Source organism: Leptonychotes weddellii, chromosome 1 (assembly GCF_054177405.1).
Source record: "Leptonychotes weddellii isolate Sample4059 chromosome 1, ASM5417740v2, whole genome shotgun sequence".
In the NCBI taxonomy this organism is placed as follows: Eukaryota; Metazoa; Chordata; class Mammalia; order Carnivora; family Phocidae; genus Leptonychotes; species Leptonychotes weddellii.
This window is the reverse complement of record NC_138369.1, coordinates 44,950,587-44,968,089: the sequence shown is the minus strand read 5'-3', so window position 1 is coordinate 44,968,089 and position 17,503 is coordinate 44,950,587. Positions and strand designations below refer to the sequence as shown.

General features: G+C 49.0%; 1 protein-coding gene across 2 annotated transcripts in view; it reads right to left on the bottom strand.

Moving 5' to 3' along the window:
- Positions 1 to 1,088: 1,088 nt before the first annotated feature.
- Positions 1,089 to 17,503, bottom strand: part of SLC6A1 (solute carrier family 6 member 1) — a 41,670-nt gene continuing 25,255 nt past the window's right edge. For both annotated transcript variants that reach the window (XM_006744853.3, XM_081822219.1), the window contains 12 exons: positions 17,309 to 17,409; positions 16,316 to 16,425; positions 14,581 to 14,713; positions 11,627 to 11,761; positions 11,300 to 11,403; positions 10,881 to 11,005; positions 9,389 to 9,501; positions 8,862 to 8,993; positions 7,349 to 7,451; positions 5,817 to 5,917; positions 5,242 to 5,409; positions 1,089 to 3,442 (listed from right to left, as the gene is read on the bottom strand). In XM_006744853.3, coding sequence (XP_006744916.1) covers positions 3,338 to 3,442; positions 5,242 to 5,409; positions 5,817 to 5,917; positions 7,349 to 7,451; positions 8,862 to 8,993; positions 9,389 to 9,501; positions 10,881 to 11,005; positions 11,300 to 11,403; positions 11,627 to 11,761; positions 14,581 to 14,713; positions 16,316 to 16,425; positions 17,309 to 17,409 — 1,430 coding nt within the window. In that variant the 3' untranslated portion in view covers positions 1,089 to 3,337. The remainder of the gene's footprint in view (positions 3,443 to 5,241; positions 5,410 to 5,816; positions 5,918 to 7,348; positions 7,452 to 8,861; positions 8,994 to 9,388; positions 9,502 to 10,880; positions 11,006 to 11,299; positions 11,404 to 11,626; positions 11,762 to 14,580; positions 14,714 to 16,315; positions 16,426 to 17,308; positions 17,410 to 17,503) is intronic.

The following is a 17,503-nucleotide window of genomic DNA, read 5'->3' as shown; positions in this document are numbered from 1 at the left end:
AGCGGCCTTCCCTAGACGTTCCCCAAGACCGTTACTTTAGTTGCAGCTTCCAGTGTAAAAGGTAAATGCGGGACCCCTTGTTCAACAAGTGGGGGAAAAAGTCCAATAAAGGTACTAAAATATAAGGCTTTTCCTTCCTTCCACGGTCTTTCTCTCAGCTGGTCGTGGTGTTTTTAAATTTGCTATGTAATGTCCTTCTAGGTACAGGAAAATTTAAAATCTAAATCTTCAGCATACATTTTATTTTATTTTTTATTTTTTTTAAAGATTATTCATTTATTTGACAGAGAGAGAGACAGCGAGAGAGGGAACACAAGCAGGGGGAGTGGGAGAGGGAGAAGCAGGCCCCCCACGGAGCAGGAAGTCCAATGCGGGGCTCGATCCTAGGACCCTGGGATCATGACCTGAGCCGAAGGCAGAGGCTTAATGACTGAGTCACCCAGGTGCCCCCAGCATACATTTTATTGTTCATCTTTATACTATGCAAATGCCACTATAAGAGCATTTAATTCATGTGTGAATTACACAATACGTATTTCAAAACTTATACATGCACGTGCATTCCATTCTTTCCAGAACAGGAGAGACCCGCACAAAACTAAGTTGTTTTGATTTCACTTCTTGAGATGTGCACATTGTGCCCATACTCACTACTCCCACTTCCTGATGCTCGGGGAGAGTATGGGGTTCCGTATCTTTCCTTTCCCTTCTAGGCCATCATTTTCAGTGTGAGTGGTTGGCTGGAATGTGGAAGTAACTCGAGTAAGAAAGCACTTAACAGGGTTCCTTGGGTGCCCAGTGTCTCTTAGAGCATCACAGCCTGTTTCTGCCTTGGAAGCAGGTTCTAAGAGTTGTGGCCTCTCAGAGCCCTGCTTCCCCATGAAAACACCTCCCTTATGTAGCTCAGAGTCATTTTGTATTCACTCATTCCAGGACTTTTGGGAAACGCAGCTGTATCTTGCTGGATTTTTGAGCCCAAATCTCTCTCTCTCTGTTGGGGACAAAATAGTTTTGTGTATATGTGTTGTTGTTCCAATGAAAGAGGCTATTGTGCCCCCACCCCAAAGAATTGAAGGTCTGACATCGTATATCATAGAACCTTTATTATTTTTCCTCTAAATTCTTAGAAACGTACATAACGCCCGTGCTCTAGTTATGACACCATTTATAGACATTTAAAATGCATCTTCATTTATAAATATTTTACATTTGGTCCATAGAACAGATAATTTTTCTAAATAATACTGTAATTTTTTTAAAACAGGCTCTGTATATAGTTTGAATATGTATATATTACATATATTTTTTTATATAGAGATAGATTTACTTGGTGTTCTGAGAATAAATCCTTATTGCAAAAAAAGCATATATGATAATACAATATCTTTTCCCCCAGGGCAAATACTAAAAAAGGTACACATATTCACAGTTCTCACTGGAATTGTACGACACGTAATATTGTGCTATATTAAGTAGGTTTGGATGGAAATCGGTTAGGGGATTTCTTGCCAAACATCTCGATTAGATTTGCATACAAACATTAAGTACACTGCATTTGTCTTCGAAAGACGTGGTCTTAGTTTCACATGGAAGAACAAAGAGAAAGTCAGAAGTCTTCCTGCCCTTATTCTAGAAGAGTTCACACATGATGGGGGGGTGGGACCATGAGACACAGTGAAGGGTTCCTTTCATTCTAAACCCTATAATTTAACAATACATATGCAGTTTTGATCATGGATTCACCAGTTGGCATTAGGGATGCCTTAGCAATGAGACTATTTTACAGATGACCTCAGGAAAAGGTTTGAGATTTCCTACACGATATCAAATAAGACCCTATATACCACACGTGAGGATGAACGTATATGTGTGTGCCTTTATATGTGTACACGTACTTTATGTTTCTCTACAAGAATGTGCTTAATATTCTGAGGGTAATACCTTATTGCAAGAACAGGTATGCTGGTCACTGTCGGATGAGAATGACAAGAGATTAAAAAACCCACAGTCACAGTTATTTACCATAATTATTAAGGATTAGTTGTAAAACACAGTTTGTGAGCTAACTAGCTAAGGAGCTACGGGGAACAACATACGATTTGCTACATGGGAAACCATCTTCCTGGCAAATGAGAAACGCTGAGTCACTGGAGCTTGCAAGGAACTGTCTTTGCCTGATCTGCCACCGCCACGGAGCCCAATTCCAGAAAGAAACAAATACTACTTCTTGATGAAGCCGTTTAATCTTGGAAGCACTTTGGGGGAGGGGGGGTGCGGGTGGTCTGGATTAACACTAGCTCCTCAGTTAGTGGGCTGGGGAGATTTTAGTGGCAGTGAGGGGGGCGGATTCCCACTGAGGAATATGAACAAAGAAGGCAGCATTTTTGACTGGGGTGGCAGTGAGGACACAGCTGAAGGGGAAGCCAGAAAAAGAACTGCATCCATTTTGACTCAAGGACAGACAAACCTTCACCTTGATTTCCTCTGCACCTGATTTGTGCTCCATAAAACGGGGCAGCCTAAGAGAAACTGGGGCTCCTGATTAGGGAATTTCCCCAGCGGGATCTTAGGCCCCCAGAATGGCAATAAAAAAAAAAAAATCAATTGTGCTTGTGGCAGTATTCCAAGGAGGGAGTGAGGGAGCTGGGCTGTCTGGAATGATCGCTATTGGGCCAGGGGCAATCAGCGTGGCCTGGCTAGGAGGGGGCAAGGAAGGACGCTCTGCAGATTGATGGAGACGCAGCAGCAGCTTCGGGGAATACTGATGGAGGTCCCTGGGGTTGTTTTGTCAAGCTGCCTCGGGAAAGATAAACAAACAAACAAAAAAAAATGAAAGTCAGAGCTCCGCGGGCTCCCTGCTACTTAAGAGTGAGCTCTCCCTGGAGATCCCCATTATACAAAATGCCCTTTTCATATGTTCAGAGCAGTGTTCCGACGGAACCGAACTCCGGCAAAGTCTGAGATAAGAGTCATGGGTTTCGGCAGTAAGAGAACAGTCAGCAATATGACTAAAAGCCACGAGTGTGTGGCCTCACCGCATCACACTCGCTGGCAGGATAAAAATGATCTACCGCACAGTCACAGAGGCTGATTGCTTGATGCTTATGGGGCCCGGATTCAAAAGGTCACCAGCGTGCAGGTGCCGGTATCTTTGCCCAGGGCTGAGCCCACCGGGGGTGTGACTGTCCCCCACCTCCCCTCTCTTTGCATGGTGATGGTGTCTGGACTCGCCACTCGAGGTAGGTTGAGATAGACGGTATCTTCAGACATCAAGTGGTGGTCATGTTCAGCCAGGTTGGGGGGTGAGAGTGTCGGGTCGGCAAGCCGCCAGACACCCCTAGATGTAGGCCTCTTTGCTGGCTGAGCCGCTGGCCTGGGGCTGCTCCGGACCGTTCTCTGGGCGAACGATGTCTTCACTGGGCTGGATCATGACCTGGATGCGCTGTTGGGCACCAGGGAGAATTTGGGCTGGGAGGAGGGAGACTGGCCGCTCCATTCCCCCACCTCTTTTCAGGTCTATCCTGCCTGTTTTGCCTTCAAAATGCACCCAGACTCTGGCCTCATCCCCACATCCTCCATACTCTCTGGCCCCCTCAATGCTCCTCACACATGTCAAACATGCACCTTCCTCAGGGCCTTTGCACTTGCTGTGCCCTCTGTCTGAGACATCCTTCTTTTCAGATAATTACACAGCTCGATCTCACTCAAGACCTCCTTAGGTCTTGGCTCAGTGTTACCTTCTCAGCAAGGCCTCACTCAGCACTCCCTAAAACCCCTTTCTACTCTATTTTTCTCCAAGGTACTCATCCCTATGTAACATGTTTTTATTTTGTTGATTGTTGGTCTTCCTCTACTAGAATATAAGCCCCAGAAGGGTGGGATTTTTGCCTATTTTTCTCATGACTGTGTCTCTATTACTGAGAATACTGTCTGGCACATAGTAGGTGTTCAATACCTATTTCCTGAATGGATGAATTTCCCCCTACCTTCTCTACACATATTCCCTGAAATCCTATCCCTTCAGATCACACACTGTCTTCAGATGTGCCCACTCCTGGGTCTTTGCACAGGCTGTGCTCCCCTCCTCAAGTACACGGCCTTTGCCTCTCCTCCACTCCCAGACCTGACTTGACTGCCTTTTGCAGTTCAGCAGAGGATTGTGGAAAAATGAAAGCATTGGGCCTGGAGCTGGAAGAAGGGGCTGCAAGCGTCAGCTCTCCTAATAACTTATTGCAAGGGGGGGGGAAGTGGTTTCTTGCTTGACCTCAGTTTCTGCATTGTGAAAGGAGGATGCTAGTCCAGGGGCTACACGTGAATCCCCACCATGTCTTCCTTAGGCCACAGACCATAGAGCTCTCTCTTCTGGCTCTGATTGGTCTGGAAGGTCCATCTTAGTAGAAATAAGGTTGAGAACCACTGATCCAAGGTCTCCCAGCTGTGGTCCTCCATATTCTGATTGTCCACTTCTCCCCAGTGAAATCTTCTCAGCGTACACTTAATCCATCAATGTCGCTAGCACCTGGGTACCTCCAGCACTGCCTTGTTTCACTTGAGAATTCGATAATAATTTAACAAAGAGCTGGTGTGGACCTAGAATATGCTAGTGGGCCTCTGCTGAGGGCAGCATGCCTTACATTATACTTCCTTGAGGGCAAGACCACGTTTCATCTTTATCAAGCCCACAAAAGGGGTCTAGAGTAAGCCCATAATACAAGGGACCCCACCCTTCACCTGTTTCAAACCCCTGAGGCTCTACATTACCCTCAAGATAAAGTCGAGTTCTTGTCCTAATTTTCAAGGCCCTCCATGATCTGGCCTGACTTTCTTACATCCCCAACCTCATCTCTTATCACCCCTTCTGCAACCTTCTCCACTCTACCATCCAGCCACAATGATCTCCTTTCAGTTCACCAAATGCTGTTCATACCCCTGGGCCTTTGCACATGCTTCCCATCCCCTTCTAGGAACATTCTTTCTGCTTCTACTTTTAACTCTGGCTCATCTTTAGGCTTCTTCTTAGCTATCCCCTCTTTTAAGAAGCCTTCCTTAACTCTCTTCAAGCCAGGCAGGGCTAACCGATCTCCCTGGTTTACCCGAATCATGGCACTTCCAACATTCTGTTGCCATTGGATATTGAGTTGTCTATTTCCTAACTAGACTGTGAGCTCCACAAGGTAGGGGCCGTGCCCAGCACAGTAGAGGAAGGGGACTAGCAGTCTGAAGGGTGAAGAAGGGACTTACCTGCTTCAGGGAGCCCTTTAAGGTGAGGAACATGTAGGCCATGTACCCAGGGATGAGGACCATGGAAGACAGAGCCATAAGCCAGCCCACGCCCTGGCCCCACTTGGGGAAGACGTAGTTTCCCATGGTGAGAGGAGTCATCTGCACAGCACTGAAAATGAACACACCCTGGGGAGGGGGGAGGGGGATGGGACACAGTCAGTCCCCAGATTGGACAACCAAGGCCCCTTCCTAGACCCTAAAGCTGATAGGTCCACTCACCACCTCCCTTGCCATGAGGCTGACCCTCAAAAGGGCCCTTGTGGGGGCCAACTAGCTGGATGATGCTGGCAGGGTGAGCCTGGGCCCCTCAGCGGTCAAATGGGGGCAAGAATGCCTATTTTGCTGAGGTTTTCGAAGATGATGTAATGTGTCTGGTGTCATGTGGGGCACAGAGTAGATGCTCAGCAAATGGGATGGAGTAGTATTATTAGGGAATGGGCGCCTTTGCCTCCAGAAGTTTCTCTCTGGACCTGAGTCACCCCAGCGCCTGGCCTGGCCTCATCCTAACAGGGCTGGTCAGGACTTGTCCTTACCGCTACAATGATTGGGGTGAAGAAGGACCAGCAGAGTTTCCACCAGATGCAGGGCCTGGAGCCAACCATCTCTTGGATGTTGTCATAGAATCGGTTAACACCTGTGACATTTGGAGTGAGAGCAGGAGGGATGAATGAGCTGTGGGCACTGCAGGCTCCAAATCTCAATCTGCCACTTTCAGGCAGTATGACCACAGGCAAGTTACCTGGCCTCTAGGAGCTTCAGCCTCTTTGTAACATGGGGCTAACGCTCTGGGGGGGGTCCTTGTTATCTAAGCATCAATAACCCCCAGCAAGTGGGTTGTGTGAGAAAGCCAGGCACCTCACATGAAAATATCCACCATCAAAGGATTATGCTTATAAAGGATGTCCTCACCTCTCTCAGTTTCCTCCCACCCAACAGCTAGCCTAGTCATTCCTTCAAAGCTCTACTGGACAGAGCGGGTTTCCCCACTTCTCTAATGCTATAAGCAACCGGTGACAGACTGCAAAGAACACCAAATCTTGCAAAACACCACAGGTGTCATGAAGTTCCCAAGACTGACACTGGGCATCACTCGGATTCTGAGCAAAGCCCCTGACCAGTGAGGAAGCCAGTTGTGGGGGAAGGGGGATGACAAGGAGGGGGTGGCAAAGAAAGTACAGTGAATATCAAGGACTAAGAGGGACCCAGGAAAACAGTTTGAACACACTGTCATGCTGGGATAATCAAAGTGCAGGGAAGGACATTCTTTTGACTATCATGCAGCGGGGTCTGGAACCTCAGGCCACAAAATAAACAAACAAAACCATCATTTCCTCCAGTCTTTGTTGTAAGGGAGTGCATACTTTTCATCTTAGCCCCATTTTTGTTAAGTATTTCACTTTAGAACTTTGTCTTTTGTAGTTTTGGTGTCACTTTTCTAGATAAAATCTCAAACCCTCTTATCCCAAAATTTATGAAGAAATTTTGGCTCCCGTTTTAAATGGATTTATTTAACCCGTCTTAGGGTGTCCCCTAAATACAAGACCCCCTGTGCTAGCTTTATCAGATTTCTGTGAGGACTGAATACAGTTGACCCTTGAACAATGTGGCAGCTAGGGGCTCTGACTCCCCCACCCCCACGCAGTCAAAAATCCACATATAACTTCTGACTCCCCAAAAACTTAACCACCAATAGCCTACTGTTGACTGGAAGCCTTACCAATACCAAACAATTGATTAATACATATTTCGTATGTTCTATGTATTTATATACTGTGTCTTGCAATAAAGTCAGCTAGAGAAAAGAAATGTTATTAAGAAAATCTTAAGGAAGAGAAAATACATTTATAGTACTGTACTGTATCAAAATGAGTATCAAAAAATACCGTATTGTATTTATACACAGAACAAGTAGGGTGTGCTGTTCCAACCTGGGTCGTTCAAGGGTCAACCGTCAACTAATGTATAGAAGGGCTTGGTGTTCAAGCTGTAACTGTTGAATGATGATTGAAGAGAGGAATGAATGAATGAATGAGGGAGGGAAGGAGGAAGGAGGGTTGACACTCACCGTAAAACCAGGAAATGGAGACACATTCGAAGAACACGAGGAAGAGCAGACTCATGCCACTAGCAGAGTAGTAATCAAACAGTTTGAAGACATAGATGCCCCCCTAAAAGAGGAAAAGCTGTGAGAGGGGGTCCACTTCCCACCAGGGCCCAGGGCACTCAGTTCACAGCCAACATGGGCTCTGCAGCCTGGCAAGGTAGGTGTGAGACAACACTGCAGCGAGGAGGCTTGAGGGAAGATTAAAAGAAGCATTGAGGGCCTAGTAACTAGGAGAGGGTGTGATCATTGACTCCCTGGGAATTGGGAAGATGTCCGGGGAAGAGAAATGCTCCATGTCTGGGAATGTTCGAGGACTGAGAGAGGAGCTGGTCATCAGAGCCCTCTCTCCACAAAGTTAAATCAGTTATGTCTTTCCCCTGCTTAAAACCTTCCATGGCTCTCAACATCAAAAAGTTGAGAGAATAAAATAAAATAAAATAAATAAAAAACAAAATCCAAATGGCTTTGGCCTATAAGTTCCTGCATGAACTGGTTCTGTCCACCCTACCTGTCTGCTCACTCCCTCTGCCCCTCAAACTTACCAAGCTCATGCATACCTCAGGGCCTTTGCACCTGCTATGCTCATTTTCCCCTGGTTGTCTCTTCCTCATCATTTGAGTCTCAGCTCAACTGCCACCTCCTCACAGGGCCCTGTCCTGACTACTGTGTCTGAGGTAGCATCCCTCCTACCCTCACTGGTCATTCCCTGTCCCACTACTATCTTTTCTTCATGGCACTGAACACTCTCTGAAATGATTTAATTTGTCTGTCAGTCTTGTCCACCAAAGCATAAGCTCTAAGAGAGCAGATATTGTGTCTGTCCTGTTAACTGCTGAATTTCCAGGATCATGACAGGCCCATGGTGAATGTTTTAACAGCCATGGAGGAATAAAAGGACAAATGAACAATATTCTGGGAATGAACTGTATTTGAATCCAGGGGGTAGTTTTGTGGATCATAAAGCAGACCCACAGACCCACTGAGTTCATGGCTTTCAGGTCATTTATATTTATTGTACAATTCATCAGTTTATGTGTATGCCTTCTGACTAGACCAGGAGGGCCTTGAACACAGAGAAGACTGCTCATTACTATCAATAGTAAAAGAAAAATGGGAGTGAGAAGAAGGGGCAGTGTCATTGCCAAAGGCCCAACTCTAGCTCGACTGTCTAATTAATTTGTGTGCATTTTTAAAAACTCAGTCCCTGTATCCCCTCCTCCCAGAAGCAGTCCCGGGTGCCCCAGGCTGAGTTAGGGGCTGTATTCTCCAGCTGTGTCTTATCTTTTCTAGCTCAGTGTCTGTGTCTCCCACCCTCCCACACTGAGGACAGGGTCCCCATCTGCCTCACTGCTGTGTGTGCAGGGCTTGGCACAGAGATGGTGCTCAAGGAACAGACGAAGGGTGGGATGGCACGAGGCTGGGGTGGGAGGTGTGCCTGGGCACCAGAGGTGTGCCCGGTGCCTGGTGAGCTCACCTGGGTGATGTTGGAGAGGCCGATCAGGTAGGAGACGATGCAGACAGCCGCAATGAAGAGCTCCCTGCGGTTGCGGAGGAGCCTGGGGTACTCATCCACCAGGGCCGTGATAAAGCCCTCCACGGTGCAGAACTTCAAGGGGGACGAAGGTCAGCTACATGCAGCGGACCCCAGCCCCAACCCACCCAGGGCCTGACTCTGGGGCAAGACCAAAGGGCTCTGGCATTGTCGGGACAGCAGAGCCAAGGAAGCCCCAGGATCCAGGCCTGATTCTGCTTCTGCCTCTCTTTGTGACCTCAGGAGAGTCCCTTCCCTCTGGACATCAGTTTCCCCATCTGGAAAATGGGGAAGGTGGCTGAGCTGATCCACCCTGAAGTCTCATGTGGTGGAACAGTCTAGGGGTCTGAAACTCTTGGCCATCTTCCTGGGGGCCTAAGAAAATGGCCAATGGCCTCCTCTCCCTGCTTGCTCCCAGACCGACAAGGCTGGGTGGGGGCTCCGCCAGGTGCCAGGAAGGGTGTCCTCACCTGGCTGTCAATGCCCAGCATGAGCAGCATCGAGAAGAAGAGGATGGCCCAGAGGGGAGAGATGGGGAGCTGGGTCACCGCCTCCGGGTATGCCAGGAACGCCAATCCAGGGCCTGTGGCGGGAAGGACAAAAAAGGGAAAAAAAGGTACTGGGCACCTACCGCATACCAGCACACCACCCACTTTTTAAGCTTTATTGCATTTCATCTTCGGAGTAAACTTTTGGGTGAGTGTCGTCAGCACCCCCTTTCCTAGATGAGGATACAGAGTGTGCGTAGGTGGGGGAGGCAGTAGGGTTGGGTCCAGGGGCCATGGTACCAGTGAGATGAAAGGAAGGACTGTGGTGGTTTGGCCCGTGGTGGGGACAGTGCAGGTGCAGAGAGGTGGCCAGATGGAGAGATACTTAGGAGGCGGAATGGGCAGGTCCTGGTATTGGTCGGTTTATGGGGTGAAGGTGAAGGAAGGGTCCAGAATGATGCTGGGGCTGTCCTGGGTACGGGATGGTGGCACCCTTTGCTGCAGTGGGGAGCCCAGGGAAGGGGAAGGTTTAAAGAAGTCAGTTTGGGACATACTGTGTTTGAGTGTCTGGGTGGGGCTTAGTCAAGAGATGAGGGGAAACCTTGGAAGGTGAAGGAAAGAAACTGTAACCTCCCTGGGTCTGGCTCAGAAAAGGGGGTGGTGGCTGGGGAATGCCAGAGAAACGAGCTGGCCCTTGTAGAGAAGATGAGGACGTCAGTGGAGAAAGTTCCTTTCCACATGACCAGCACTGTTCTCCATGATGGGGAAGGGACAAGTCCCATTGCCTCCCCAAGCCCCAGGGCCTCTGCTGTGCACATAGTGGGTCCCTCATGTTCGCTGCTTTCCCCACTGAGCAGGGAGGCAGGGGTTGCCTGGGGCTCTCCTCAGACCCTGCAGCATTGATGACTGTGTGGTGAGCAGAGTGGGTACAGCCTGCTTGGTGAGAACACGTTTGGGACAAAAGCAAAGATTTAGGCACTTTGTGTCATGGTGGTGAGCATGTCTGAGTTGGAACAAGGTTTATATCCCAGGGGGCAAGAGTCGGTCTTCTCCCTGCAAAAGGCAGGATTGTGCTGAAGTGCCAGTATGGTCAGGTGATTAAGAGCCCAAGCTTTTTATCAGCCAGGTCTGTGCTCAACTCCAGTTCCATCACCTCTCTAGCTTGGTGGACATGGTCCATGAGCCTCAGTTTCCTCACCCAGTAAATGCAGTAAGAAAGCATGGACTCCATAGTGTTGGAAAGTTTCACGTAAAATGCTCCCTGCTCTGCCTGGCACCTCGTGATGCTCAGTGCCAGGGAGCCGACACACCACACTCATCCCTGTCTCAGGGCCTTTCTACCGGCTCTTCCCTCTGCCTGCACGCTAATCCTCTGGCTCCTGCTGGTGATGGCGGTAAGGACCACAGATGCCTGCCTGCCACAGAGGCCCCCTCCCACCCCAGGAGCCCTGGCCCTCCCATGTGTGGCGCTGACCTGAGGCCGCCACATCAGCAATGGACCTCTTGGTGACATGGGCCATGAAGCCCACGATGGAGAAAATGACAAATCCCGCGAACATGCTGGTGCAGGAATTGATACAGCAGACAATGATGGAGTCCCTGCAGAGAAGAAAGGGTGGACTCAGCGAGGATGAGGCTGGCAAGGAGGTGAGCTAGGAGCAGTGGTTAGCGAGGGGCAAGGGGCGGGGCCAGAAGAGGGTACCTGGGAGCAGGGCTGCAGGGCAGGTGGCCCCACCCCAACCCAGGGAGGAAGTGGCCCGGAACTGACTTACTTGGAACGGAGTTGAAAGTGGAGAAAGGCCACGGGGCGTGATCTATAAGGGGAGTGGCCGCATGTGGGCGTGGCGTTAGCGGGGCGTGGCCGGGAAGGAAGGGGCTCCTGGGCTCTCTCACCTGTAGACATTGTTGTGGAAAGAGTTATAGCTCCCAAGAGCGATCAGGGATCCCAGACCCAGTCCGTAGGAGAAGAAGATCTGGGTTGCCGCATCCAGCCACACCTATAGGTAGAATGAAGAAAAAATAGTCAAAATTATAATCATAGCCACAGTGCCCCATGGCCCTTTACATGTGGTAATCAGCTGTACCTGGCAACCATATCAGTTTACATATGAGGTTAGAGAGGTACAGTGACTTATCCTAAAGCTGGTAAATGGTGGCTCAGATCTCAAGTGTGCTCTTAACTCAGCCGGTGGAGGCGGGGAACCCGGGAAGGCCACTCACCTCAGAGTCAGACAGCTTGCGGAAGTTGGGTGTGATGTAGAAGAGGATGCCCTCCTTGGCCCCAGGCAGCGTAACTCCACGGAAGAACAGGATGATCAGCATGATGTACGGATAAGTGGCGGAGAAGTAAACCACCTGGGAGGAAAATTGGCACTGATGGCCCCTCCAGCGTGCCCATTCTTTCCCTCCCCCCACTTCACTTACATCAGTGTCTGTTGTGGCCCTGGGCTTACTTCCAGTTCATCTTCCTCCAGGAAGCTTTCCCTGGATTCCTAACCAGCTGTATTTGTCCACTTTTCTGAAGCCTCTCCTTGGAGTCTCAACCAACCAGGCCGCACCTGGTTTTCCCTTTCCCCTACCCCTCCTTTATTTTTTGACTTTTGTCTAAATTATTCAAGTAAAACAAAGTGTCAGGAAAATTTTAAAGTTACACACACACACACACACACACACACACTTAAAGTTCCCTTCAACCGCCCCTAGAATTTAATTTAGGTGAAAGGGAGGGCTTGTCTTGTTCACTTCTGTTTTCCCAGCACCTAGAACAATCCACGGTTTATAAGAGACCCTGGATAAATGCCTAATACATAAATGCACGGATGTTAACACATTAATGTTCTTCTTTGGAGACTGTGCAATGCATGTATGATCACATTTTCTTACAAAATGATGCTCCAATTATGTGCTTACTTTTTCGTTTAACATGTCTAAAATTAAAAAAAGCAGTGCATACGATGTTTACTAACCATTGTTTTATTGCCTCATAACAATGTGATTTTTAATTATGCAAAATAGTCCCTCAGGAGGTTCTACCATCCTCTTTAAAGTCTCCCCTACTGTTATCCATTCATGTGAATCTCACTAATAATACATTGGAAACCCTTGTGTATAAAACTTTGTCTACAAAATTATTATACCATTCTTGGGAAAATTTTCTAGAAGTAGAATTACTGACTAAAAAGGGATAAACTTCTTAATGGCTTGTGATCCATATTGCCCAATTACCTTCCAGAAACGGGACTTTGTCCAGCATTTCAGAGCACACCTTCCCCACAAATGTGCCAGTACTGACTATAATCATTAAAAATATTTTTCTTTTTGCCAAATTGATAATCAAAAGACTGATTTCATTGTCTGAAATGACATTTGCCCGCTATTGTGAAAGAGCAGTTTTCAAGCTCAATAATCCTTGTTATCTCACAGTCTGATGTGACCCTATTTTCTGGACTGCATGAACTGTTCTCTGGGTTAGTTTCATTTCCCTGAATGGATCTTAGATTCTTCAGGGTTAGGAAAGGTAGCCATGATCCACCAGAAAACCCACTGTACTTGGAAATAGGAAAAGGGAATTTGAAGTCATCTGTGGCATCTATAAGCTGTGCGATGTTGGGTCAATTTCTTATCCTCCCTGAGCCTTGATTTTTCTGGTCTGGAAAATAGGTACAATCAACCTGCCGACTCAGAAAGGTCAGTTGTATGTATGTATACAACATGCTTAATATATATCGCCTAGGTCTTGTACTTGAATCTGTCTTCCACATTTAGCATGGAGTCAGGTACACAGTAGGTGCTCAGTCAATGTTTACTGATAGCTTGGATGACTCACTCAAAAGACAATTGATACCATGCACTGTCTACCCAGTAGATGCTAGGCATATGCTACATACTCTGCATAGTTCATTCTCCTTAGTCTTTATGACAACCCCGTAAGGTACTATTATTGTACCCATTTAACAGATGAGGAGATAGAGACACAGAGAGGTGAAATGACTTGCCCAAGCACACATAGCTAGGTATCGGGAGATTGAGATTCAAGCTCAGCTCTATCTCTTCCAGAGCCCCTAGGCCCTACATTCTTCTGCTTCTTAAAGTTGGGCTGGGAGACACCTGTGCCCTCCTCCTGTCTGCTTAACCTAGGGATGCATCAGAGAGGTTTTGACATTGGCTTTGGATCTGAGAACTGGTAGGTCCAAAGGTCCCACCAGACTGGTATTGGGCGGTTTTTCATCAGCCATACTCATGCCCAAGTATGGAATTTGTGAAGGTTCTGTTTTGCTCATGTCAGCTTGGGTAGTCCTGACCTCCTTGCTCCAGCATGATTCAGTTCAAATCCCTTTTCTCCCTTACTTGCTGTCAGAACTCAGACAGCTTTCCTCTAAGTTACCTTCAGGCCAGGGTCCAGTGAGAGCCTGGGCTATCTTCTGTCCCTGGACCCCTGGGGCAGGGCTTTAAGGGGAAAAGGGTGGGAGTAAGGCCAAGTCCCCTTCCCCCTAACTTGATTGGCAAGCTCCCCAGATGTCCTCAGGCTGGGCCCCCCCAGCTTGACCTGGCTCTGCCCTTGCTGATAATAAAAACAAAAACAAGTACAATTCCTCTTGGTACCTGCCGAGGGCTTTACAAAATCACCATCCCATTTGATTCTCCTGACAAACCAACAGATAAGCTCCATTTTTCAGAGGAGGAAACTGAGTTTCAGAGAGGTGAAGTGATCTGCCTGATGTCACCTAGCCAAGTCAACAGCCGAGCTGGGATCCGAACTCAGGACTATTTCAGTACAAAGGCTGAATATTTAACCATTCATCGATCCATCTCTGTTTCTCCTCCAAGGCTGGGATGTGGAATATTCATCTCTGGATCACCCTAGAACAAGGCTTGGTACGGTGGAAATGCTCAGGGACAGTTTGCTCAGTGGTCCTTGAACAAAGTTTACCATCTGTTTTGTGATAGCTCTGTGTAACTGACTTACATTATCATATTCCATCCTCACACTGCCCAGAAGGTAGGTAGCGTTATTATTCCCATTTTATAGGAAAGAAAACCAAGGCAGGGAGAGATGCAGGGACCTGCTGTTCTCCAGGTTCGGTGGGGTTCCTGGAAGTGCAGACTCCTTGTGCAGGGCGGAAATGCCCTTGTAGACCCATCCCCTTCTGGTCCTCACTGTGCACATGCCTTACCTTTCCAGTCCAGCCAACACCCTTCCAGATACAGAAATACACAAGGATCCAGGCGATGGCCAGGGTGATGGCCAGAGGCCAGCGGATCTGTCCTGGCTTATCCAGCCCATCTGTCATCTGATGCATGTTCCGCCTGGTGGAACAGTGGAGGGAGCAGAAAGTCACATGGGGCTGGTGGGAGCTGGAGTGGCCTGGGGGTGCCCAGGGAGTGATACCCCCGGCATGACTGTGCTGACGTCTGTGATCACTGAGACACAGGAGCTGGCAGGAGACTGTGGGGTCCATTATACTAACCGGTAGAAAGTGCTGTTTGCTCAAGGGACCTGCCGGTGCCTTATTTTGGCCACGATTATTGCTCACCTGTTTGGCTGCAGTACCTCCTAGCAGGACCCTCACCTTCATTTTTGCTCTATCCCTACTCCAGCCCCAGGGACCCTTCTAAATTATATGTCTGATCGGGTCACCCTCCTGCTTAAAACCCTGCAGTGAATAGCTCCCTACTGTCCTTGGAATGAAGCCCAACCACCCCAGGCCCACCTTGCAAGGCCCTCTGAGCTGGCCCTGCTTCTCTCTCCAGTCTCAGCTCATCCCCTCACCTGCGCCTGGCTTGCTCTCACCTGCCTCCAAGCCTTCATGCATTCTCTTCCTCCTGCTGACACCTGTCTCTCCCACGTGGTTTTCACCTTAGATGTCACTCCTCCCCTGGGCTCGTCCAGGTATCAACTTGGGGCCCCTAGAGCACCCCGTGCATCCCCTCCTCTTAGCACTGGTCATCTGGCATTGCCACTCTGCCTGTTTGCTTATGTTTGCCATGTCTCTAACCAGACTGCACATAGTAGGTGCTCAAGAAACGTTTATTGACTAAATGGTTCAAGGCAATCCTAAAGGTGTGTGAGAGAATTCTATGTGGCAGATGCTGGGAAGAAGCAGCAGCCGGAGAAGAATCTGATTTTTATTTGTAAGGAGACTGCCTAGCCAAGGACATTTCTGCACAAAGAGACTCGCATCACGTGTTCTGACGCCTTCTGAGCACAGTTCCTCCTGGCAGCTTATGCAAGGTGCAGTGGAACCTTCCAGGGTGCTCCCAGACCCTTTTAAGCTGCCCAGCACAGATGCCTCCTTCATGCCAGAGAGACTTGGATCCTAAGACCTCTTTTTGTGAAATCAGTACCCCAACACACATCTATGATGTGCTCTTCTGAAGATACAATCAGCACAGCCTTCGCTATGAACCGTGTGTGTGTGTGTGTATGTGTGTACGTGTGTGCGCACCTTTATTCCAAACAACTCTGGGTTTCTAAGTAGACTGGACTGGTTTTCCGGATGAACTGGGATTTTGTTGGCCTGTCCTGGCGATCCTTCTTGGCCTGTGCCGGTTACCCCCCTCCAGAGGCGCACCATCTGCCCCTGTCCACCCTGCTCCATGCCCCAGGAGGCTGGCGGCTGGTACTACCTCCCTGGCTCCCTGGCCCTCTGGCTTCTAACTAGGTTTGACCAATGGCAGGAGCCACTGGGCAGGAGGAGTGAGAAGGCAGGAATTCATTCTCTCCAGCTTGTGCCTAGTGGCCCTTTCCACGGCCCAGCTCTCTACGGGGGAGGAGAGGGCTTCACTCTCTCTTGTTTCTTCCTTAGCCCTGCGCACCTCCCCAGCTCCCATCATCCTTTTGAGGGTGCCTCTGTCTCCTGCTGGCCCTGGCTGACAGGCACCCCCCACCACTGACGGCCCCACACTTACTCCCAGAACTCGACCACGGCGCTGGTCATGTTGGTGGTGTTGACGATGCTGTAGTTGGAGAAGCAGCGGTCCGTGTTCCATGGGTTGTCACACTGTTTCCACGGCAGCGTCTGCAAAGGCACAGACAAACCCTGTTGAGCCCCCAGGGGATGGCAACAGTGGTCCCAGTGCACTTTGTCCATCCTCACGGTCCCCTGCGCCTCTTCCAAGCCATCCATGATCTCACCGCCCCTTCCCAACAGCTCCCAGATGCAGGTCATGTTGAGATGCCCGTTGTGGAGATCAGAGAGGGGCAGCCACTTGCTTGAGATCACACAGCTCCTAAGTGTCAGAACTGAAATGTGAACCTTGATCATTTCACTCTGAAAACCAGCTTCCCAAGCTGTGCCATAAGGTCCCATGTGTTCGTCCCGGGGCCACTTCCCAGCTCTGTGACCTCGGGTAAGAGATCTTGCCTGTTTGACCCTCTGCACACTGATGTTAACAGTGACCACTGAACAGTACCTGTTCTTTGCGAGGTACAGTGCTAAGTAAGCCCTTTACACATATTTACTCCTTAATCCTCACAACAACTCTATGAGGCACGTTTCATTTTTACTTTCATTTTATTAATAAGGGCACAGTGGCTCAGAGAGGTTAAGCCTCTTTCCCAAAGTTGCACAGCTGGTATATACTGGGGTCAAGATTTGAACGCAGGCAGTCCGAGTCCATATGAAATGAGCTAACAACAGCCCCCTTAAGAGGGCATGTCAGGAGGATTAGATATCAGCCTACATGAAGCACCTGGCTCAGTGGCAGGCCCGGAGCAGGTGCTTGGTTCACGGTGCTATGACTTGTGGGGAGACAGGGGCTGCCGAAGACACACCATGTCCCTGATCCCCCCCAACCCCCGCCAACCCAAGGAACAGCCCTATTAGCAGAATGGTAGTCCAGCAGAAGGACGGTGGGCTCTGGGTCTGGCTCCTTCTGGAGGGGGTCAAAGGGGCCACTCACTGTGGTGAAGGAATTGTACAGGTAGTAGATGGCCCAGGAGATGATAACGATGTAGTAGATGTTCAGCCAGAATGACAGCACAGCAGCGGCAAGGCCCACACCTGGGAGCAGACACGGCATCATGATATTGGTCTAAGAGAGCAGTAATAATAACTATCCCAGGGAGCCTCATTCTTATCATTTTCCATGATGTCC